Raw genomic sequence first — 24,624 nt, forward strand, 5'->3', positions numbered from 1 at the left:
ACAGTAAATGCTTAATAGGTGGTAAATTCCTTTTACTATCACACATTTGGAATTCAAGAGATATGACAAGTACTTAACTGTTGCTACTTAAATTTCTAAAAGTTCTTAATTACATGTTAAGTATGGAGTAATCATAATATTTTCCTATATATATACATTCAAGAAACAGCATCCAGTAATATGTGGTAAAGTTAATTACTTTAGTAGATTTCATTTTTGCTTTTATACTATTTTAAGCTAAATTTATTTTTAGAAAAAAGTGATACTATCATCAAATTAGAATATCAATAAGCTCTGCGTCATAAGTACTGAGTTTCCTTTTGAGGCTGATCCAGGAGATCCAGGGAAAGATAGCAAGGGTTTGTACTATTGCCAACAAGGCTCTGAATGCATTTTACTTTGGAATGATGTAGATGAAAAATATTGGATTGTTGAAAGTGAAAACTGAACTCTACTTGAAACAAAAGCAACCAATCTTAAAACCTACGTTTTTTAGCATCTAAATCTAAAACATTGCTTTAAATGTTTTCCCATATATGATTAATGTAATTCAGCAATGTACCATCGTAAAAATTTTCGTACATGTAAATTATACCAATTATCCATAAGTTATAAATTTGACTTATTTTATATTTAAGTGTGATAGGATTTGTATAGCCTTATACTTGATTATAATATGCTATCCAACAAGAAGGAGATAAAAACAAATTCCCTACATAAAAACCATATTTCAAAGATAATATAACTACAGGCATACCTTAGAGATATTCCAGGTTCAGTTCCAGACTACGTGAATAAAGCTAATATCTCAATAAAGTGAGTCACATAAATTTTTGTTTCCCAGTGCATATAGAATTATGTTTACACTACACTATGGTCCATTGTATGACATAGCATTATGTCTAAAAAATGTACATTAACTAAATGTACTTTATTGCTAAAAAATGCTAACCATCATCTGAGCCTTCAGCAAAGTACAATCTTTCTGTGGGTGGAGGGTCTTGCGTGAATGTTGTTGGTTGCTGGCTCATCAGGGTGGTGGTTGCTGGCTCATCAGGGTGGTGGTTGCTGAAGAGTGGGGTAGCTGTGGCAGTTTCTTAAACGATGAAGTTTGCCACATTGATGAACTCTTCCTTTCACAAAGAATTTCTCTGCAGCATGTGATGCTGTTTGATAACATCTTACTAACAGTAGAATTTCTGTCAAAATTGCAATGAGTCCTCTCAAACTTTGCTGCTATTTTATCAACTAAGTTTACGTAATATTATATATTATTTGTCACCATTTCAACCACGTTTACAGCATCTTCACCAGGAGTATATTATATCTCGAGAAACCACTTTCTTTGCTCATCTATCAGAACAAACTCTTCATTAAAGCTTTTATCATGGGATTGCCACAATTCTGTCCCATCTTTAGTCTTTACTTTTAACACTTGTTCTTTTGCTATTTCTCCACTGAAGTCTTGAACCCCTCATAGTCACCTCTGAACACTGGACTCAGGTTTTCTTAAACCTGTTAATGTTGATATTTTGACCTCCTCCCATTAATCATAAGTGTGCTGAATGGCATCTCAAATGGGGAACCTTTTCCAGAAGATTTTCAACATACTTTCCCCAGATTCTTTCAAGGAATTACTATCTATGTCAGCGATAGCCTTACGAAATGTGTCACTTAAGTAATAAGAATTAAAAGTCAGAATTACATGCTGTGTTAAGCAGGCATGAAAACAACATTAATCTACTTGTACATCTTCATCAGCACTCTTGTGTGACTAGGTGCATAGTCACTGAGCAGTAATGCTTTGAAAGGAATCTTTCTTTTTGAACAGTAGGTCTCAATAGTAGTCTTAAAATATTCAGTAAAACATTCTGTAAACAGATATGCTATCATTAAGACTTTGTTATTCCATTTATAGAGCAGGGGAAGAATAGATTTAAGGGCCCTGAGATTTTTGAGATAGTAAATGAGCATTGGTTTCAACTTAAAGTCACCAGCTTCATTAGCCTCTATCAAGAATCTGTCTATTCTTTGAAGCCAGATATTTATTTTTCCTCTCTAGCTGTAAAAGTCCTAGATGGTATCTTCTACCAATCTAAGACAGTTTTGTGTACATTTAAAATCTGTTGTTTAGTGTAGCTGCCTTCATCAGTGATCTTAGCTAGATCTTTTGGGTAACTTGCTGCAGCTTCTACGTTAGCACTTGCTGCTTCACCTTGTACTTTTATTTTATGAAGGCTGTTTCTTTGCCCAAACTTCATAAACCAACCTCTGCTAGCTTGATTTTTTTTTTTTTTTCTGCAGCTTCATCTTTCTCAGCCTTCATAGAATTAAAGAGCGTTAGGGCCTTGCTCTGGATTAGCCTTTGGATTAAGGGAATGTTGTGGTTGCTTTGAACTATTCAGCCCACTAAAACATTCTCCGTATCAGCAATAAGGCTGTTTCGCTTTCTTGTTATTTGTGTGTTCACTGGAGTAGCATTTTTAATTTCCTTCAAGAATATTTCCTTTGCAGTCACAACTTGGCTAACTGGTACAAGAGTCCTAGCTCTCAATCTCTCTTGGCTTTTGATACGACTTTCTCACTAAACTCAAGCATTTCTAGCTTTTGATTTAAAGTGAGATGTGTGACTTTTCTCTTGAACATTTTGAGTCTATTGTAGGATTATTAATTGGCCCAATTTTAAATATAAGAATATGATTTTTTGTCTCTGAGAATGGGGAGGTACACACACAACATTCATGAATTAAGTTTGCCGTCTTATATGGGTGTGGCTTGTGGCCCTCAAAAACAATTACAATGGTAATATCAAAGATCACTGATTGGCCGGGCGCGGTGGCTCAAGCCTGTAATCCCAGCACTTTGGGAGGCCGAGACGGGCGGATCACGAGGTCAGGAGATCAAGACCATCCTGCCGACACGGTGAAACCCCGTCTCTACTAAAAAATACAGAAAACTAGCCGGGCGAGGTGGCGGGCGCCTGTAGTCCCAGCTACTCGGGAGGCTGAGGCAGGAGAATGGTGTGAACCCGGGAGGCGGAGCTTGCAGTGAGCTGAGATCCGGCCACTGCACTCCAGCCTGGGCGGCAGAGCGAGACTCCGTCTCAAAAAAAAAAAAAAAAAAACCAAAAAAAACAAAGATCACTGATTATAGATTACAATGACAGATATAATATTAATTGGAAAAATTTGAAGTAATATGAGAATGACCAAAATGTGACCCAGAGACATGAAGTGATTTGGAAAAATGATGCCAGTAGACTTGCTGGACACAGGGTTGCCACAAACCTTCAATTTGTTATGTCACAGTCTCTGTGAAGTATAGGAAAACCAAGTATGGCTGTAGATGATAGAAAACAGTGAAAGATAAAGTGGTTTTTCTCTAGGGTTGCTTTGTATATTCTTTGATTATCTAGGATGCTATATATATCTATGATGCCATATATGTGTGTATATATATGCTATATATATCTATGATGCTATATATGTGTGTGTGTATATATATACACACATATATGTGTAGAACCGTTAAGAACAAAGTACTAGGAGTTATTGGGTGATGAATAGAAAGGAGGACTACATGCCATTTAATATCTTCTCATGCATTGAATGTTACAATGTGAATTATTTTATTTGAAGAAACAACACAATTATTTTATTTGAAGAAACAACACAAATCCCAGAATCCAACAGTAAGACTAATTAAATATCTGAGGGATGGCAAGGATAACTCCACAGTGGAAGGATGATTTGAGCTGATTTTTTAAGAACAAAGGTTAAATGAGAAGATATTTTATGTATGAGAAAGAACAAAAGTATGTATTTTGTTTTTACTTGTATGTACTTTGTATGTACTTGTATTTTATGTACAAAGAAACAAAGCTATGAAAGAGAATAACATGGAATTTGGTGTGGCTAAGCCACACAATACAGAATATCATTGGATTAGGAAGTGAACATGAACAAAGACCCATCATGAGAAGTTTTATGTTCCATGCTAAGGTAGTTGAACCTTAGGCAAAGAAGAGCCATTGAGAAAAATTTTGATTAGAAAAGCGACGCCACAAGACTTCTGATTGGGAAGGAACACTTGGGACAATATAATGAAAGGTAGAAGGAACTGGCAGGACTAGAGGCAGGAAAACCCTTAAGAGGTCATTCCAGAGGTCACTGCCAGTAGAGATGGGGAGGAAAGAAAAATTCAAGAAAGATATAGAAAATTTAACCAGCAGAACCTGATCAAAAATTAAGATGTAGAATATGAATCAGAAGCTCAGATTGAGTCTAAAAGTTTGACAATTGCCTCAATTATGGTGCCTTTTACCAAGACTGAAAATAAAGGAGGCAGAATTTTAAATGTTTGAAAGGCAAGGCATTAACACACATTTGAAATTATTGGCGTTGTACTTTCAATGTTTTTTTTTTTTTATTACACTGAATTCTTTCCTTCTACAAAAAGTAAAGAAAAAACAGAAAATTATTTTGCAAAGTAAGCAGAAATATTGTTGTCAACAGTAGTATTGTGTGGGACCGATAGAAATGTAAAAAAATCAATTAGTATGCTTTATCTTATGAACTCTTTTGTAATAAAAATATGGCAAAAATTTTTAGTCCCTTACTATTAGTAATATACAAGAATTGAGTTTCTTAATACATTAAGAGTTTTCACTTTATGTTGATTTATAAATAACATCTTACAAAGATAAAAGTTTGCCCCATTACATGTTGACTTTTAAAGTTCTTTCTCATTAATATGGATATTAGAAACAACATGTAAATTTGTAACAGCAAAGTTTTTATTTTTACATTCTCCTAACTCAGCTGTTACACTAGTTTCTATCAGTACTTTAGAGAACAGCATGAGATTTCAGAATGGTGACTAATAAACCACAAATTACTAACTAACCCGGGAATACTAGCCCTGTATTATCCAGTGCTCTGACTAAAGTATAGACTCATAATGTTCTAGCATACTCCATGTGCTCTAATTTCCATCTTTAACAGCTTAAGATAAAGTGGGATTCTATTCTTACTAGGAGAATGCAGTTTATAATAGAAGTTGTGTCTTTAAGAACATCTTTACATCTTCACTCTTCCTTTCCCTTGTCAGAGGCCCAGACTGAGCATGCAGCAATTGCTTGATGAAAGGTTGCCTTGAGAAATGTAAATAACTGAAGGAACCACACATAGCCTCCCCTTGGAAACATTCTCTCCCTTGCCTGTCAGGCTGGGGATGTCTCCAAGTTGTACTTTGTAAGCTCTTGGTAGATATTTGTTAATTGAACCAAATGATCCCACTAAATATAAGTAAATCAGTGTGCATTCAGTCTCTGCTTCCCTTTCCTAGTTGAATTTTTTCATTGGTGCTTTGATGAGAGAGGGAGAGGTCTTCAGCTCCCTCCCTGGAATAAGCTGAATCACTAGATATTGAAGAAAGACATTTCAAAGACAGAAGGCACTCTAAATCTTCTACCTAGGTGATGGTTTAAAAGCTGGAACAGTCCCCAAATGTATTGGTGATATATAGACTTTGCATTCATTCTTATGTTATATTTATTTATAATTAAAAACCAGAGACTATCATGATGGGATGTCTTTAGTTTCTCCTTCATGAATTTTTTGTATCCTGTCTACAATTGTACAGGCATTCTTTTTTAAAAAAAGTAATTGGCAAATAATAACTGTATATATTTATCCCTTACAGTGTGATGTTTTGATACATGTATACATTGTGGAATGAGCTAATCAGGATAATTAACATATCCATCACCTCACATGCTTATTATTTCTTTGTAGCAGGAGTATTTAAAATCCACTCTTAGTAATGTTGAAATATAAAATACATAATTATTAATTATAGTGTCCTTGCTCTCCAATAGATGACCAGAAATTATTCCTCCTGCCTAACTGAAACTCTGTACCCTTTAACCATCATTTTCCCATTTCCTGCCTCTTCTCCCCATCCTCAGCCTCTGGTAACCACCATTTTACTCTTTTATTCTATGATATAGACTTTTTTAGATTCCACTTGTGAGATCACGCAGTATTCGTTTTTCTGTAGCTGGCTTATTTTACTTAGCATAATGTCTTCTAGATTCATCCATGTTATTGCAAATGACAGAATGTTGTTCTTTTTAAAGGTTGAGTAGAATTCTGTTGTGTATATATACCACATTTAAAAAATTTATTTCTCCATCGATGCACATTTAGGTTGTTTCCTTATGTTGGCTATTATGAGTAGTGCTGCAGTAAACATGCAAATATCTCTTCAACATGCTGATTTCAGTTTCTTTGGGTATACTTAAAAGTGCAATTGCTCGATCATATGATAATTCTGTTTGTAGTTTTTTGAGGAACCCCCATACTGTCTTCCTTAATGACTGTACTAATTTACTTTCCTTGAAATAGTGTACAAGGGTTCCTTTTTCTCTACATCTTCATCACTTCTTGTTATCTTTTATATTTTTGATGATAGGCATTTTAACAGATGTGAGGTGATATCTCATTATGGATTTAATTTGAATTTCCTGGTGATTAGTTATGTACGGCATTTTTCAAATATATCTGATAACCATTTGTATACTTGTTTTGAAAAGCATCTATTCGGGTCTTTTGCCACCCCCTTTTAAACAGAATTGTTTTCCTATTATTGGGTAGTTTGAGTTTCTTTTATAGTGTAGATATGAGCTTCTTATCTGACTTATGATTTGTAAATATTTTCTCCCAGTCTGTGTTTTTTTCTGTTCCATCTATTAATTGTTTCCTTTGCAGTGCAAAAAATTTTAGTTTGAAACAATTCTATTTGTTTATTTTTGCTTTTGTTGACTGTGCTTCTGGGTCATATCTAACAAATCATGGCCCAGACCAGTATTGTATAGCTTTCTCTTATGTTTTAATCTGGTAGTTTGATAGTTTAGAGTCTTATATTTAAGTCTTTAATCAATTGTGGGTTGAGTCCTGTATCAAAGATAAGATAAGGGTCCAATTTCATTCTTCTGCAAGTGGATAGCCAGTTTTTCCAACATCGTTTATTGAGGAGTCTGTCCTTTCCCCAAAGTGTGTTCTTGAAACCTTTGTTCAAAATCAATTGACCGTGGATATGTGGGTTTATTTCTGTGCTTTCTATCCTATTCCATTGGTTGATATGTGTAGTTTTAAGCCAGTACTATGCTGTTTTGACTACTATAACTTTATAATGTATTTTGAAGTCAGATAGTGTGATGTCTCCAGTTTTCTTTCTTTTGCTTAAAATTGCTTTTGCTATTCAAGATATTTTGTCATTTTATTCAAATTTTAAGATTTTCTTTTTCTATTTCTGTGAAGAACAACATTGAACATTTGATAGGAATTGCATTAAATCTGTAGATCACTTTTGATGGCATGGATATTTTGACAATATTAAATCTTCCAACTCATGAACATAAGGTATCTTTTCATATATGTGTCATTTTCAATTTATTTCAACAATATTTTATAGTTCTCATTGGTCTTTTAACTCCTTGGTTAAATTTACTCCTAAGTATTTTATGCTATTGTAAATAGGATTCAGATTCTTCATTGTTAGTGTATAGAAATGCTACTGATTTTGTAGATTAATTTTGTAGTTTGCAACTTTAATTTATTTATTAGCTCTGACAGTTTTTTATGTATTATTTATGGCTTTCTATATATAAGATCATATTGTCAGTGAACAGAGAAAACTTCACTTCTTCTTTTCCTACTTGGATGTCTTTTCTTTTTTTAAGGTCTTCCTTAATTGCTCTGGTTAGGACTTCCAATACTGTTGAATAGAAGTGGTAATTGTGCACATACAGGCATTCTTGTTCAAGATTCCCAAATAGTCTATACTTTAAAAATAAATGTAATGTAATTATTTGGGAAAAACAAATGTAAAAACAGAAAACTACAACAACAAATGTAATACATAAATATGCAACATGTTTTAAAAGCACCAGGAATCTTACACTAAGAGGTCATGTAATATACTAAACATGTGTTTATATTTCACTTTTCCAAATCATTACAATTTATCAAAGACAAAACTTAGAACTATAATAAAACATGATTGTACTTAAACAAAATACATGTCCTTTATTATTGTTCTTAACTGTTCCTGCCTTTATGGATCCTTTGTTGACCATCCAAATACAGTACTGTATTGTTTGAGTCATCCTTTTTATCAAATGTATGTTGTCTGCCCACTGGGAGTAGGATACTAGTTAAGGGGCAAGAGTTCCTTAGTGGTAGAATGGAGATGATTTTATTATCTAATTTAATGTTTTTAACTTTTACTAGAGAACACTAAGTACCATATACACAGAAGTCACTTAATAAGTATTTGTTGACTTTAATTCAATTGATGGATGACAAATGGCACATGTAGGTGTTATGGGAATCATCCCAGAAAGCAAAATGTCTTTGTTGTTGCTGAGAGCGTAAGTCAAAGCACAGCAATGACTAACTCATCTTAAAATGTGTGCATGACATTCTAGTTATGATACAAGATGAGCAAAATTATTAGCATCGTGATGTTGAAGGAATGTCATCTACAGCCTGATTTACTCTCAGTATTGTACATTCATGTCTTTACTGATATAACTGTTAATATCTAAATTACAGGAATGAAGACAGTATAACTTATTGCTTGGATGGTTAGCGCCAGTGAATATAATTGATATTTCTCTTGTGTCTGTAACTATTGTCATTTTTCCTTCTTAAGGTAAGCGAATGTTGTTTGTAGTTGCCTCTCATTTTCCCCAGAAGCAGACTCTAAAACATGGATTTGTTTGGGAAATGATATCCGGAGGGCCTAGAAGTGGGAGTGGCAAAGTGAGCAAGTAAGGAAAGAAAGCCAATGCAAGGTATCCTAATAGCAGCTTACTGCTCAGGACAACTGTGTTTTAGTACCACTGTGGACTCTTGAGGAGTAACGTGGAACATGCCTTAGAGTTGTCTCTACTTACGGGGAGAGAAAGCTGAGTTACAGTTCTTCCATCTCCCATTAGTCACTGATTACTAGTTGCTCTCAAGAACATAAACTCTGTACACTTCCAGGCTACCCTCACCACCAGAGAAAGCCCTCAGTCAGAGCATTACAGCTGCAGTAGAATGCCATTGCATGTATAGGAACTGTAATTCTCAAGGGAATATGAACAAGGAGCTGACACTAAATACTAAATTGGTCTTATGTGGTGTATTAGTCCATTTTCACACTGCTATGAAGGCATATCAAGACTGGGTAGTTTATAAAGAACAGAAGTTTAATTGACTCACAGTTCCACAGGGCTGGGGAGGCCTCAGGAAACTTACAATCATAGCAGAAGGGGAAGAGGCACATCTTACATGGTAGCAGGTGAGAGTGCAAACAAGCAAAGGGGGAAGAGCCACTTATAAAACCATCGGTTCTCGTGAGAACTCACTCACTATCATGAGAACAGCATAGGGGAAACCACTCCCACACTGAAATTGCCTCCCACTAGGTCCCACCCTTGACACTTGGGGATTATGGGGATTACAATTCAAGATGAGATTTGGGTGGGGACACAGAGCCAACCCATATCATATGGATATACAATATTTCATATTTTATTAATAGGATTGCCTAAACTATAAAACTTTTGACCTAGAGTCATTATTTATTATAAGAATGATGTGCATATATTTGGCAGCTAACTAGAAATTTATCTCCAGGAACATCCTCAACTTTCTTACCACTAGATTAAAAAATCTATTTCCATTTGTTTAAATACGCTCCCTACTCTTTCCTGATAAAATCAAGGATGTTCTCTCTTCCCTCTTCCCTCCGTGTATTAGTTGCCAATCCCTTTTAGTTAATGTCCTGGCTGCATGCTAGAAAATTTTCCTCTGTCATTGATCTTTTCTCTCTCCTGTATATTCAGTTTCTCCCTTTCAACCTCAGTCTTTCCCATCTGCCTTGCCATATGTTCAACTATCTTCTGCCTTAAACAAGCAAAACAAAAAGCTGTCTCTTTTCCTCCACCTTGCCCTTTTGCTAGAGTTCTCTTACCCTTCACAGTCAAACTTCTCAAGGCTTGTTTAACATCTCTTTAGTCTTTTCCTCTTCTCTAATATCTCTCACACCAAGTTGGCTTCTGCACATTCTTTACTCCACTAGTGACTTCAAGATCTCTAAACCCAGCAAATATTCCAGGCCCCAGACCACTGGATCTCTTAGCAGCATCAACTGTACATCACTGTTTCCTTCCTAGGAACGTGAATTGCCTTTGTAGCACTCATCTGTAGTCTTTGAGATACTGTATTCTCCTCTACTTTTGGTTTCACTATCTCTCTGTATACTATTTTCTACCCTAATTTTCTGGCTTCCTTTCATTTATAAACTGTTTAAATGTTGGGACTGCATCCTTTTTTATTTCTTGGTGTGTATTCCAATATTAGGTATATTCCTATACTTTTTGGACTCCAATTATAATAGTAATGCTAATAATAGCTAGCATTATGGAACATTATTATTTGGCATTGTTCTATACTCCTTTCAAGCCTTAATCCTCACAGGAACCCAGTGAGGTGGCTTCTTTTACTTTTCTTGCTTTAGAGATAAAGAAACTTAGGTGCCTAGAGGTTAACTAAGTTGCCCAGTTATTATTCAGTGGAACCATGGACTCTGGAGTATGCATTCACAGCCTGAAACTCCCCAATTAAATACAGATATACATAGATGGCAAAATCTTTTATATTACCTTGTATGTGTCAGCTATAAGTGATTTTATAAAGTAACTCATTTAATCTTTATAACAAGACCATAAGGTAGGTATAGTTATTATCTATGTTGAATTATACATATTATACAGATCAAACTTGTTGTCCAAGATCACATAATGACAAAGCGTGCATGTTAGCTGTGCCTGTTTCTTCGGATTCACCTTGTACTATGCTTCTACTCCCTTTCTGTTCTCTTTCTGTACTTTTTTTCATTTCCTCATGAGATCCAACTATATTTTATATCACTATCTTTGAATCTGCAGGTTCCCCTATGCTGGGTTAGGCCTAATATTCTCTTATGTGTATCACTCAAGCTTACACATTTTTAAAAGATCTTTATAATGCACCTTTTTATATCACTGAAATATAATTTGTTTAAGAAATCCTACCCTTCCTCTACCCCAAACTGAGTCAGGCTAAATGGTTGGTTCCCTCAACAAATATTTATTCAGAGTCTACTGCGTTCCAGAATTGTTATGTGTTCTTGGAAAATATCAGTAGAAAAAACTATCTTTGTTTTCTTAGAGTTTTTATTTTAAAATATGTATGCAATATGTAAGAAGATTATAGGGAATGTTGAAAATTAAAGTTATTGTGGAAAAAGGGGGGAAAAGCAGGGCAAGTTAAGGGAGATCTAAAGTATTGGGGATAGAGAGAAGGTGAAATTTGAATTACAATGTCCATTTCGGGCTTATTGGAAGATAGTGATCTTTCAGCAAAGTCTTAAATAAGTTAATATTTTTAAAATGCTTAGAAAGTGTCAGGCATGTAGTCAACCCTATATAAATATTTGTTAAACATGAATAAACAGCCAGGGCTTTGTGGCTTATACTTGTAATCTCAGCACTTTTGGAGGCCAAGGTGGGAGGATTACTTGAAGCTGGGAGTTCAAGTCCAGGTTGGGCAAAAAAGCCAGTCCCTGTTTCTAAAATAAAATAAATAAAAAAAAATTAGCTAGGTGTGGTGGTGTGCACCTGTAGTCCCAGCTACCCAGGAGGTTGAGATGGGAGGCTCACTTGAGCCCAGGATTTGGAGACTGCAGTGACCTATGATGTTGTGATCATACCACTGCACTCAGGCCTACGCACAGGAGTAAGACCTTTTCTCTAAAAATAAAATGAAACTGTAAGGTGAGAGAGTAAGCTATGCATCTGTGACAAGGGTCTACTAGGCAGAAGAAAATGTCTGTGAAATATCAGTCATGTTTGATGAACAGTCAAGAGATCAGTGAGGCAGCAGTTAGTGAGGGCAATAGCAGAGAAGAAACAAAGTAACAGGCTGTGGTTATGAAGTGTTATGTGGGACATGAATATAAGGCCACAGCTTTTAATACTTGGAGTGAGATATAGAGGCATTCGGGAGTTTTGTGAAGAGAATTGGCACAATCTGATTTCTGATTTAAGAAGAGACTGTAGAAAAATACTTATGGAATGGAAAAAGTAAGGACCTCCAAAAGTCTGCTCCTCCATAAAAGCAACAAGAGCAGTGGCAGAAATTATATAATCAACCTTTTCAGTACTCTTGAAATTAACCAAAGCCTTGCAACAATTTGAGGAGCATTTACAAGAAAAATGTCTGAAGCTTGTTAAACACATTGAGCTTTGTGTCATTTTAACTTTCATTGTTTCATCTTCTTTTCTGCATTCTCCATGCTCAACTTAAAAATCAAGTCTTGCAACTCTGTTAATTGTGAAAAGTGGCCATGTAGCAGCCACTGGATTTGACAGCATTGAGTTGGAGCTTCCCCAAAAGTCCCATCACCAGCAAACTGTCACTATTTGACCTGTCTGTCCACTCTCAGGGCTCATCTTTATATGACTTGACTTAGCTTGCTCTTGTGGACAGCTCTATTTCCAGGGCATTTGATGAAAACAATTAGCAGGTATTGTTTAATGTCACAGTAATTTTAACAGAGATATAAGCTGGGGTTAACAAGAAGCTGGGCAAAATCTAAAGAAAAACTGAGCACTGAGATGACAATAGGGGGCTTTTAAAACCTCAAACCTATTCCTGGGAATCTAGAAAGCCTTGCAGAAGTGCCTGAGAATGACTTAAAATGACCTTAATCTTTAATGTCGGATGGCCTTGAGATTCTGCAAAAGCAGGAAGTGAAGGCTAAGGCAGAGTTATAAACTGTATGCTGGAGTGTTAAAGACATTAATTCCCCCTAATCCTTTCACCCCACAGAACCTTTGTGCAGAGGCTGGGAAACTTATTGGTTCAAAGCATTTAAGAAAATCACTGTGCTATTATTTGCTGGACACTAAGCTAATTGAGCAGAGACTTCAATGGCTGCAAAAGACAAAGAATACAGGCTTTACAGAAATAGTCCTATAAAGTCACTAAACAAAAAATAGCAACAGAAACAAACAGCAACACATACACACACACGCACATGCACATGTACATACACACACACCTGGAAGAGTGGAAGAATTTCTTTAGAGTTATCATATAGTATTTAAAGTTTTAAATTTTCAACAGAAAACTATGACCCATGAAAAGAAGCAGTAAAATATGCTCCACGTACAGAAAAACCAGGAGTCAATATAAGTTGTCCTTCAGGAAACTTAGATATCATAATTACTAGTCAACAAGTTTAAATGATCTTTTCAATGAACTAAAGGAAACAATGTCTAAAGAATAAATGGAAAGTATAAAAACAATATCTCACTGAAAGAGAATAATGACAAAGAGATAGACATCATATAGTTTTTAAAGGATCTCATAGAAACCCAGGATATAAAAACCAACTGAAATAAAACCTTTGCTAGAGGGATTCAGTAACAAATTGGTGCAGTCAGAAGAATCAATAAATCTGAAAAAGGTTAATTGAGATTATTCATTATAAGGAACAGAAGAAAAAAAAAACACAAGAAGAAAGGTATACAGCCATAAAGATCTAGAGAACACATAAAGCATACCAACATTTGCATAATAGAATTTCTAGAATGAAAAGAAAGAAAGGACAGGAAGAATATTTAAAGAAATAATGGTTGGGAAGTTCCCCAATTGGTGAGAAACATTATTCTGTACATCCAGGAAGCTCAACAAAATCAAAAGATAAGCTGAAAGATGTATCTACAAAATACTAGCAAATTAAATTCAGCAACATGTAAAAATTATACACTGAACCAAGTTATATTTATGCCAGGAATGCAAAGTTACTTTAACACATAAAAATACATTGCTATAATAAACAATATCAACAGAAAAAGGGAAAATGCTTCATAATCATCTGCATAGGTGCTGAACAATAATTTGACAAAATCCAACACTCATTCATGACAAAAAATTTTACAAATTTGGAATAGAATAGAATAGAAGAGATTTAATTTATAATAAAAATTTCAAAATAGGCAGAGCCATAGAAACAGAAACTGAATTAGTAGTTGCCAGAGCTTGCGAGAAGGGAGAATGGTGAAAGACTGCAAATGGATACGGGATTTGTTTGTGGTAATAAAAGTGTTTTAAGTTTAGAGAGTAATATGGTATAACTTTGTGATGATACCAAAATCCACTAAATTGTATTAGAAGGGTGTATTTCATATTATATAAATTATATCTGAACAAATCTATTATTTTATTTAAAAAAGAAAGAGACTGTAGGTGTGAATGAGTGCAAGCAGTATTCCCAGAGACAGATGATGATAGCTTTAAGAGTCATAACAACAGAGGAGATAATAAGTCATTGGATTATACCTATCTTTGAGAGGAGATTTACTATTGAAAAGAGAGAAGCTGTGAATAAAACCAGTAATTGTGACCTAAGAGTTGGAATAAATAAAATACAATAGGGAAGGCTGTAAGTGCTGTGATTTTGGAAAGGAAAATTAGTTTTGTTTGAGACATGATAAGTTTAAAAACTCTATTAGGCAGCTAAGTGGAGATGCCAAGTAAACAGTTGTATATACAAGTCTATATTTTGGAAGAAAGTTCTAGACTGCAAATAGAAATTTAGAGGTCCTTGACTACATGAAATAAATCATCAAAGAAGTGTAAATACAGAACACCAAAAACTGAAATTTGAGGCATTCCATTATTATTAGTTTAGGAGTTAGGAGTGAGTGAAGGATTTAGGGGAAAAGTAACCAGTAAGGTTGGAATAAAATAAAGTGATTACGATGTCCTGGAGAAGTGAAGGAAATATTTCCAGGAGGAGTTCCCTTATTGTATACTCTCATAGCATATATCATGTCTGCAATTGTATATTTATTTAATTTTTGCATAGTATCTCTCTTCATTAAGCTATAATAAGCTTCATTATGATAGCAGAGGTTATGTCTACTTTAAATGACTATGAACTAAGAGTAAGAATTTATTTAGTTAACCAAGATTTGCTAAGAACATATACTGTGTCAGGGGCTATTCTGTGCTGTGGCTTTATTTTTCTGAGCAAACAAAACCCAGTCTTCATGGAACTTAACTTCTATTGGGAGGATATAGACAAATACTATTTCACAGAACTTTCTGTGATAATGGAAATGTTCAACTCTTCTATCCAGCTACTATGCTACTCTATGTGGATGTTACTATACATAGCCACATATGGATGAAATATAGCCAGTGTACTAAGGAACAAAATTTTAAATGTTATTTAATTTTATTTAATTAAAATTTAATTTAAATGGCCACATGTGTCTCATGTCTACCATATGAGTAGATATATACAACAAAGAGAAAACAATAATAAGTAAATGAACCTATAGAGCTAGGGAGAGATTTGGAGTGGTCATAGTTTAAGATAGAATGACAACTTCATTCACTCACTCACTCACTTACTCATTGCTATGTTCAATTGTGTGGAGACCTATATACCCATCTATAATGAACAACAGGAAACAATAAACCTGATTAGCCTTATAGATGGTGGAAAAAACTTTCATCCTGTCTTAACTGCCTGATCTATATTTTGAAACTGCAGTAGCTTTAAATCGGAAAACTGGTCCAATCTTTCTACTTCTCAGTAGTTGTCTATTTATACTCTCAAACTCCAAGAAAATAGTAAGACTAGAAGGTCAGAAATGGGTAGGAGACATTAGCCACAGAAAATAATACCCTGAGAATTAATCCAAGAAAAAAGTCTATGGATAGGAACAGAGATGAAAGAATCTTTTTTATGGAAAATTGCAACTTTCCAAGATTTTCAATCTTAAATGCCTACAAAAGTCAAATAATTGGCACACATATGGACCACAGAGAATCAGATAGTTCTCTTCCCATTTATTGTGGATACCTCACTTTGGGAAGTAATATATTGAATTCCCTGTGATATAATCAATTCCCTGAATCTATTCTTAACTTTAAAAGACAAGTTTTTTAAAATAATAATGAATGCCTGATTTTTATTTTCACTATTATTTAACATAATTATTGAAGATTGGCTAATGCAGCAACCTAAAATAAAAGTAAGACTAGAATAAAAGAGGTTGGAGTTTTTTTCCTAAATATACAGATGATTGTGTACTTAGAAACTTTACTGGCTCATTGCATGTGAATCAAATTATAATTAGTTTTCATGAATTCCACATCATTGATGTGGAGAACATTTTCCTAGAGGAGTTATTTTCCATTCCTAGAATGGCATCATTACTGACTAGATCAAATGATAAATGGTCAATATGAGTTCACTTCTTCTTTCATATGACGCACACAAAAACTTTCAGAAATATTTTTATGATTCTCTTTTCAAATCTACATATATACTGTTACCACTCTCTTGAGAAAATCAATTTTAAAATGGTGTGTATGTGTGTGTCTATGGTGGAGGAGAAAGAGAAGGAGGATCTGCTGCAAAGAATATACGTATCCAATGTCCAGCAATCATTTACAAGATAGGATTTTGCTGTTGCCAAATCTTAGAAATTTTTGTTTGGAAAGTTTGCTTGCTATTGTGTATTATATTATCCAGTACAGTTCAACCACTATTGTGTTTGTCAAAATATTTTTTGACAAGCTTTTAAAAAGAATATTTTCCACTTACTGTCTTCATGTCCTTACCCTCCATTTACTTTCCAAACCTCTTCATTTGTTTTATGCCTTTATAGTTTTACTGAACCTACTCTTTTCCAGGCTCCACACATCCTCTAACACTCAAACCAAAGGGCCTAGTCCTGCAATATTACTTTAAAACAAATTTTTCCCTTGACTTCTACCATTTCCTAATCTTGATCGTATTTCTTTTTCTTTGGTCTTAACAATGGCATAATGTTCCACACTGAATACATTGTCTTCAGTCTACTTTGTCTTGGCTTGCCCTATATAAATGTAACATAATATATCTGGTAACAGCCCTAGCCACAAAATTCTCCAAGTCAAAGTCCTTCAGTGAATCCCTTGCTGCCATGTATATAGAGACAATATTCATATTATTTTGGCATGTCAGGTCTGTTCGATACAACTCTGCCTTTCTTTACAACCTCATCACATCCTCTGTACATGCATGTTAACCATGTTTATGAGTAAAAGTTAACTATTTGTGGGACTTGACTTTTGCACAAAGGAGTTTCTCTGCCTTGAATCAGGACCATTGAAAATTACAAAAGAGTGAAACCTCCATGTTTTTCTCCAACATGCTTCTATGGGCATTGAGATACTATCTTTTTGGTTTGGTTGCAGCAGACGTTTCTTGGGTTACAATTTCTTAAATGTTTCTTTTTCTATTATGTTGTGAATCTTTCACAGGTAGATGTTTTGCTTTACTCACTTTTTATCCCCAACCATCTATTTTAAGTGAATCTTGTAAAATAAATCATAATCGAGCATTAATTTTGTTCTTTCTTAGTTTTGCAAAGATTTTTAAAGAAGTTTTTATTGTTATTCTACGCTGCATTTCTGAGCAAAAAGCAATTTTTCATTAATGAAATCCTTCTTGAAATTACTTATATGCGCATTTTGGATATCCTTTCAGGCCATTTATTTTTTCTGTGAATCAGTTTAAAAAAATCAGAGAAGTACACAGAAGAATAAGATTAACAATGACCACCACCATCATATCTTAAGATTTTGTCAAAATTGTTTAGAATTAATTTTAAAAGAATGAAATATTAGGAATACATTATGTGTTCCTCAGTACATGTCTGCAGGCTGTTCCTTGTCCTCTTTCACCATCCTGAATTTGACGATTGCTCTAAGGACTATACGTTCTTCTAGGTATGCCACATACATTACTTATTTTTCCTAAAGTACCTCTCATCAACCTTGTGTTTTGCCTCTGGAGAAATCTATACAGAACGTCCTTTTACTTTTGCATATTACTCTTGGTATTTCTCATGTCAACTACTTAGCTGGCAAACCATTATTCTGAGGTAACTAATGATGGATATTTCTGCTAGGAGCTGCTTAACTGTTCAGACTTCAATTTTGGTTTGCAGTGAATCAGTGCTGTCTTCAAGTACATTCTTTCCCTTTGCTCAACTTTGTTACTTCACTGGAAGCCTATTACTTAGACTCTTGACCTGCCTTTGTCAATGGAAAGTTTGGGCTCTGCCTTCACAAATGGCGGGCATCCTTTCCTCAACTAGCAACAGCTGTGCATGATCACTTTTAACGTTGATGAAATATTTTGGAAAAAGATTGATGTTCTACATTAATTAAAATGAGAAATAATTTGTTCAAACATACAACACGTAACATGTGATATACATTGTAGTAAGCACTCGTGACATAATAGTGAACAGAAACGGTGCAGTCCCCTTCTTTGTGGAGCTTAAATCTTGGATGGGGAGACAGACCAAACACAAAACTAAAAGGAAGAAGGATATCTTAAGGCATTAAAAGAACAGCAAGATTGAAAGTTCCCATAAAAAGAAAGTGTCAGAGAGCAAAAATGAGAGAAGAGGGCTTTATAGGGGATTATGAACTCCTACTCTGAAGAGAGAGCATTTAAACTGAGACTTAAATGAAGAGTAACAATTAACCAAAGAGAAAATGAGAGATAATAGCCATTTTGAAGGCTCTGAGTCAGAACAGATCTTGGTGTGTCAACTAAGAGTGATCAGGGCCAGGCACGGTGGCACATGCCTGTAATCCTAGTGCTTTGGGGGGCCCAGGAGTGTGGATCACCTGAGGTCAGGAGTTTGAAACTAGCCTGGCCAACATGGTGAAACTCCGTCTCTACTAAAAATACAAAAACTAGCCGGGCGTGGTGGTAAGCACCTGTGGTCCCAGCTACTTGGGAGGCCGAGGCAGAAGAAGCACTTGAACCCTGGAGGCGGAGGTTGCAGTCAGCTGAGATCACACCAATCCACTCCAGCCTGGGCAACAAGAGCGAAACTCCGTCTAAAAAACAAAAACATGTGCATAACGTGCAGGTTACGCACATGTTATGCACATGTACCCCAGAACTTAAAGTATAATAATAATAATAATAAAAACAAAAAAAAACAAAAAAAACCAAAAATAGTGATCAAGACTGAAGAGTGAATCATGGTACCTAAAATACACAGAGACTCAGGTTGCCACCAGACTATAAATTCACTTGTTTACTCTGTAACATACATCTTTTCAATGGATCAGAATATCGTAACAGGCATTAATAGCACAAATCCACCCTGTTCCAAATCCACATGGGAAAACAAACATAAGCAGATGATACTATAAAATGTCTTGACAAATCAGAGTCACAAGATTAGAATAACCTGTATTCTACAGGAAATAGCCTACATTCATATAATCTCCCTAGCCTCCTTTCCCCTCCATTCCTTTCTTTTCCTTTTTCCTTTGTTCGCTTCCCTTTCCTTGTCTATGGAAAGCCAAAATATAATCAAAGATTGAGTTTTGATCATAGAATTTTAGAAGATTGTGTTAGATATATCGAATATCTATACTCATTACACTAAAATATTTCATTAGCCCATGTTGGTTGTTTACAGCTCTGCGCATCCATCCATATTGAAATCTAAATAAAAAAAAAAAAAAAAGAAAACTCATTGCTAAGAATACCTTTCCCTTAGACACTATTGGATGTTCATCGTCAGTGTTTGGCTTGCTGATTTTCCTTTTTCTGAACTTCCATAGCAGGACAATATCTCCCCAATGCATACATTATTTAGCTATGCTTATGAAGTCAGTAATCCATGAAACGATTTCTTTTTCTAAAAATAACTTTTTATATCTATGTTCTGAGTCTTAGGTGTTTCTCTTGCTGCTTAGAGTTTTGAGACTAACCTTATTTTTCATGTCAGTTCTTAGCTGACACCTCTTTATAGCCACTAGGTACTGATACCCCTTTACCCTTTACTTGCCATTTGGCATATAGTGAATATTATTCATATCATTAGCATCAATACATTCACACATTTTTGTAATTTCTTGGACTCTGCTACTTAAACTAAGGAGAATCATTTCACTTTCTTCTCTTAGAGTAAAAGCTTACCTTCACATTTTAATTTCTCTTCTCTGGAGCATTTTAGGTCAACAGCTATTACAAAGATTTATCTAGTTACTAATTGAATAAATGTAATAGTGTGACTAATTTGGTGTGGGTAAAAGGAAAAAAAAATGTTGGTTCTCATTTCCACGATTGCTTTCTAGTATATATAAATTCAAGAACAGGACCAGCTACATAATTTGTGATGCCCAGTCCAAAATGAAAATACAGGACTCTTTGTTTAAAAAATAATTAAGATTTTTAAAGAAAGCGCAGATAGACCATTAAATTACGCATGGGACTCTTCTGAACTCAGGATCCTATGGGACTTTTTATACCCAGAAAGCTGCTCCTGAGCTGGTCTTTGGGGTAGGTGGCATCTGAAATTATTTCATAAATTTATTTTCAAATGCTTTTACAATAGAACTTCAAAAATACAGTTTTAGGGATGAAATAGTGTATACAACAAAGTTTAATGAACATATTTATTTGGAGCACTATAACTATGCCTTTGGCACGGAGTATTCTGGTGAATAGAAACATGCGTTTAATAAGAAACTACTGTTAGTTTTAAGTTTATCATTGACTATGGTATGACGCTTTGATTTAGCTTGAGTACTCAGAAACTAGATTGCTTGGGTTATAAATCATTGCTCTATCTACTCTGCTAGCTGTGGGTCTTTGGCAAGTTTGCTTACCTTTCTTTGAATCGTTGTACACATGCATAGGGATAACAGAGAATCTACCACATACGTTTGACATGCAGATTATGATATTTCAGGTGCTTTAAAGAGTACCTGTTATGTAGTAGCATTCAAAGTCTACCCTGTTTTATCAATAGCCTTTCTATTTTTTATTCTTGCCTTAATGGATACAAAATCCCAGACATAGTTTAGTCTCTTTGATGGTTGTAAATTAATGTCTAGTATAATACGAAAAACAATTCATGTTATTGTTTACGTAGAATTATAAATCTGACAGCTAATGAATAAGACATTTCGCTCATGATGATAAACATTAATGATATGTTTTTTTTTTCTACTACAAGAGCAGTGAAAAGATTTTTGTTTTTCGATCTTTTCTTTGACCTTTTCCCCATCACCATTTGGCTTATTTAAAATTTTGATCTAAATTACCTAGTTAATAGAGCACTCCAGTTAATTGTATTACAGTTATGATGTTACATAATTTTAGAATCCAATTTAATTCAGTCTTAGCATTTCAGACATTCTTAAATACATTTAAAAGCAAGCTTGTTTGAAAGTAATCTGTTATTTTTTTAATTTTTATGTCACTGAATGATAAAGCTTTTTATATTAATTGGAATTATGTTTATTTATAATTACCAAGCTGTTTTGTGCTGTATGGAGAAGATGTACTGATTTACAATCTGTAAATTGAATCTTTACCATCATGAGATACTGAAATATTTAGTTGAAACATCAAATTTAGGATTATATCAAACAATACCATACTTTATTTTTAGTATTGGTAATATATTTATTATAAACTGTTTCACTTATGATGTTTCCTAAGAAACTATTCATTTTGAGCAATATAAAGGAGGATGTGCTAATCAGGTATGGTTTCCAAGTAAGAAAGTCATAATACTTCTATACATTTTGCAGTTAGGATGGTGAAAACCAATGAAATAACTGAGCATTATAGTCATTATGGTTGCGAAAGTTGACAAGAAAGTAAAACCCAGTAATCCCAAATTTATGATACAGCTTTCAAACCATACCGTGTACTCAAACCCTTCTCTCTCCTGTGGCTCTTATTATATAATATCTATATTCAATCTCTTTTCTCATATCAGACAGTATTACTGAAGTCTTCACTAACATCTACGTGACCAGTTTTGGCCCTGTCTCAGATACAGATATGGTGAGTTTTTCATTAAATAGTATTTTTACTTCACATAATGGGGAGTGGGGGTAATTTCAAATAAAGTAGCATTTTTAGTGTTACAGAATTATGTATATGTCTCATGTCTATTTAGTCTACCCAAATACATGGATAGTTAAAGATGTTTGGATCTGTGGTTTCCATTTCCAACTTCAGTGTTTGGATTAGTCCTGTGTATTTTATATCATTTTCAAAACATGTCTACCTAACTACAGTGTGATAAACAATTATTTAAATAAAATTAATTGTATTAAGAAGAAAAATTTTCTAGGAGGATTAAGGGAGAATTGTGAACTTCCATAAGGAAAGTGAATATAGTTTCATAGATAAAGACTTCTTACAGAATGAGGTCATGGTCAGTGTTGCACATTTAAAAACAACAACAACAACAACAACAAAACCCTCTGATTGGTATTGAGCAAAGTGATTGCCTCGTTATGCTATCTACATACATACCATACATATAATCTGCACACATAGTAGGTATACATGAATCAGCCTAAAAAATTAGAATGTTGGTACTCTTGGATTCTATGGAACTGGTGTTATTTTGTTTTTTCTTTAAAATGAGACAGGCCTGGTGTGGTGGCTCACAACTGTAATTGCAGCACTTTGGAAGGCCGAGGTGGGAGGACTGCTTGATCCCAGGAGTTTGAAATTAGCTTGAGCAACATAGAGAAACCCCCATGTTTACCAAAAAATATAAAAAATAGCAGGGTGTGATGGCACATGCCTGTGGTCAGAAGGCTGATGTGGGAGGATCGCTTGAGCCCAGGAGGTCGAAGTTGCAGTGAGCTGTGATCGTGCCACTGCATGACAGAATGAGACCCTGTCTCCAATCAATTAAAATACAATAAGATAAGATAGGTAAGCGAGGAAAATTGGTTTGATGTGTTAGGTACTGATGGGCTAGAATCACCAAAGATGAATTATTGATGAAGCATTAACAATTTAATGATAAGTCCTTCACTTTTACTGCTAACTATAGTGCTCTGCAATAGACATTTTTGATGAAAGAGTTTTTCATTCATAATAACTTGTCAGATTCCAGCACGTCAACTGACATTTGCTTTACTTTATATTCCCTTGATGTGCATGTCTCTTGTCCCCTGCTACCTCCCTGCCAAATCTGTGGCTCATTCACCCCTCAGGCATCCTTCTCTCTAGGACTTCATGATTCTTTAGACATTCATCTTCCTTATGACCCAGACACCGAGAAGCCCTTGTCCCTTTTTGCCCAGTATTCCCCACTGTGTCATTTCTCCTCAAATTCTTCCCTTTCTCTGATAACTCAGGGGGAAAATTGACAAGTTTGGACATTTTCTACCTGGATAAACTAACGAAACAAAAAGTATTCCATTTTTGCAAGCTTTCATAAACATTACCAGCTAATTTATCAGGAGCTCCCTAGGTTTCCATTAGGGAACCTAAATTTCACTTTTATGGGAAAAAAATATGCTGTTTATTCCATCAGAGCCACATCTCTGACCTCAGAGACCTTTTCTTATATTGACCTGGGTGGCTGAACATGTTGAGGGGTGATCCCCACCTTTGGGGAGGTGGTTGATACTAAATGTTGGCAGTCCATTAAAATTCTTTAAAATGGGAGTGTCATGATTTAAGTGCTTTTATTTTTCTCCTTCAATTCTGGGTCTTAGGTACGATTCTGGTACAAGAGGAAAAAATCCTATTCTTCAGTATAACCCTCCTTTTCCCCTTGCATTATTGTATATTTTGACCTGAAATATTAATCTGCCTCTTTCCATGGGTCAATTTAAGTGGACATATCCTTATAATGATGACAAAGACTATTTATTTTTAGTAAGAGTGTGCATTCCAAATGTTATTGTTTGGCTGTAAATATAATTTTGTCCTAGTAAATACTCTTTGTCTTAGTGCAGATTGTCTTAAATGTTCCCAAATATTAGAGAGACACAGTGCAAATAAATACCTAACTTCTATCAAAAATTAAGTAGAGTCAGAATTTTGTTAACTACTACATTGAGAAATTAGCATATTATATAAATTGTGACTCTTATATCTGGTTAATTTGTGTCTTATTATCAGCCAAAGCAGAAAGACAAATGATATGACTCCCAAATATCAGTACATTTTCAATATTGTAGATTTTTTTCATGTTGTAAATTTCAGTAGTAGCAGTTACTGCATTGAAATTTTAGCTTTATTTTTTTGCAAAGTGAATTATTTTAGCTAAAACATCTCTCTCTCTATATATATATATGTATATACATATATACATACATACATGCAAACATGTGTGTTTCTAGCAAGACATGTTTGATATTTGGGGATTTTACACAAACTCACATCATACTTGTATGCCAAAATATACAAAGTCATTTGTTTTCCAGTGGCGATAATGGATTAGATTAATTCTCTACCTCTCCTTGTTGTGACTATTCTTTGGATTGCTAACATATTTAGAAAATTGGTAGTTGATGTTAGGTATATAGTCATTAGCAATGGAACATATTTAGCTCCTTTATGTCTGAAATGAACTAAAAGCAGTTGTGTTTCATCAGTAAATTGAACCCGAGAACTTTAAAATTTTTTAGCAGACTCAAGATATGCTTTCTTGTTTGGGGG

General features: G+C 34.6%; 1 protein-coding gene across 5 annotated transcripts in view; it reads left to right on the top strand.

The window, feature by feature from the left end:
• GABRA2 (gamma-aminobutyric acid type A receptor alpha2 subunit) overlaps positions 1-24,624 on the top strand; it is a 147,702-nt gene that overhangs the window by 38,480 nt on the left and 84,598 nt on the right. For 3 of the 5 annotated variants that reach the window (XM_025385513.1, XM_025385509.1, XM_025385511.1), the window contains exon 4: positions 21,929-21,996. The exons of the other annotated variants lie outside the window; for them this stretch is intronic. In XM_025385513.1, the coding sequence (XP_025241298.1) occupies positions 21,929-21,996 (68 nt within the window). The remainder of the gene's footprint in view (positions 1-21,928; positions 21,997-24,624) is intronic. 5 annotated transcript variants of the gene reach the window in all.

This window comes from Theropithecus gelada, chromosome 5 (genome assembly GCF_003255815.1).
Source record: "Theropithecus gelada isolate Dixy chromosome 5, Tgel_1.0, whole genome shotgun sequence".
NCBI lineage: Eukaryota > Metazoa > Chordata > Mammalia > Primates > Cercopithecidae > Theropithecus > Theropithecus gelada.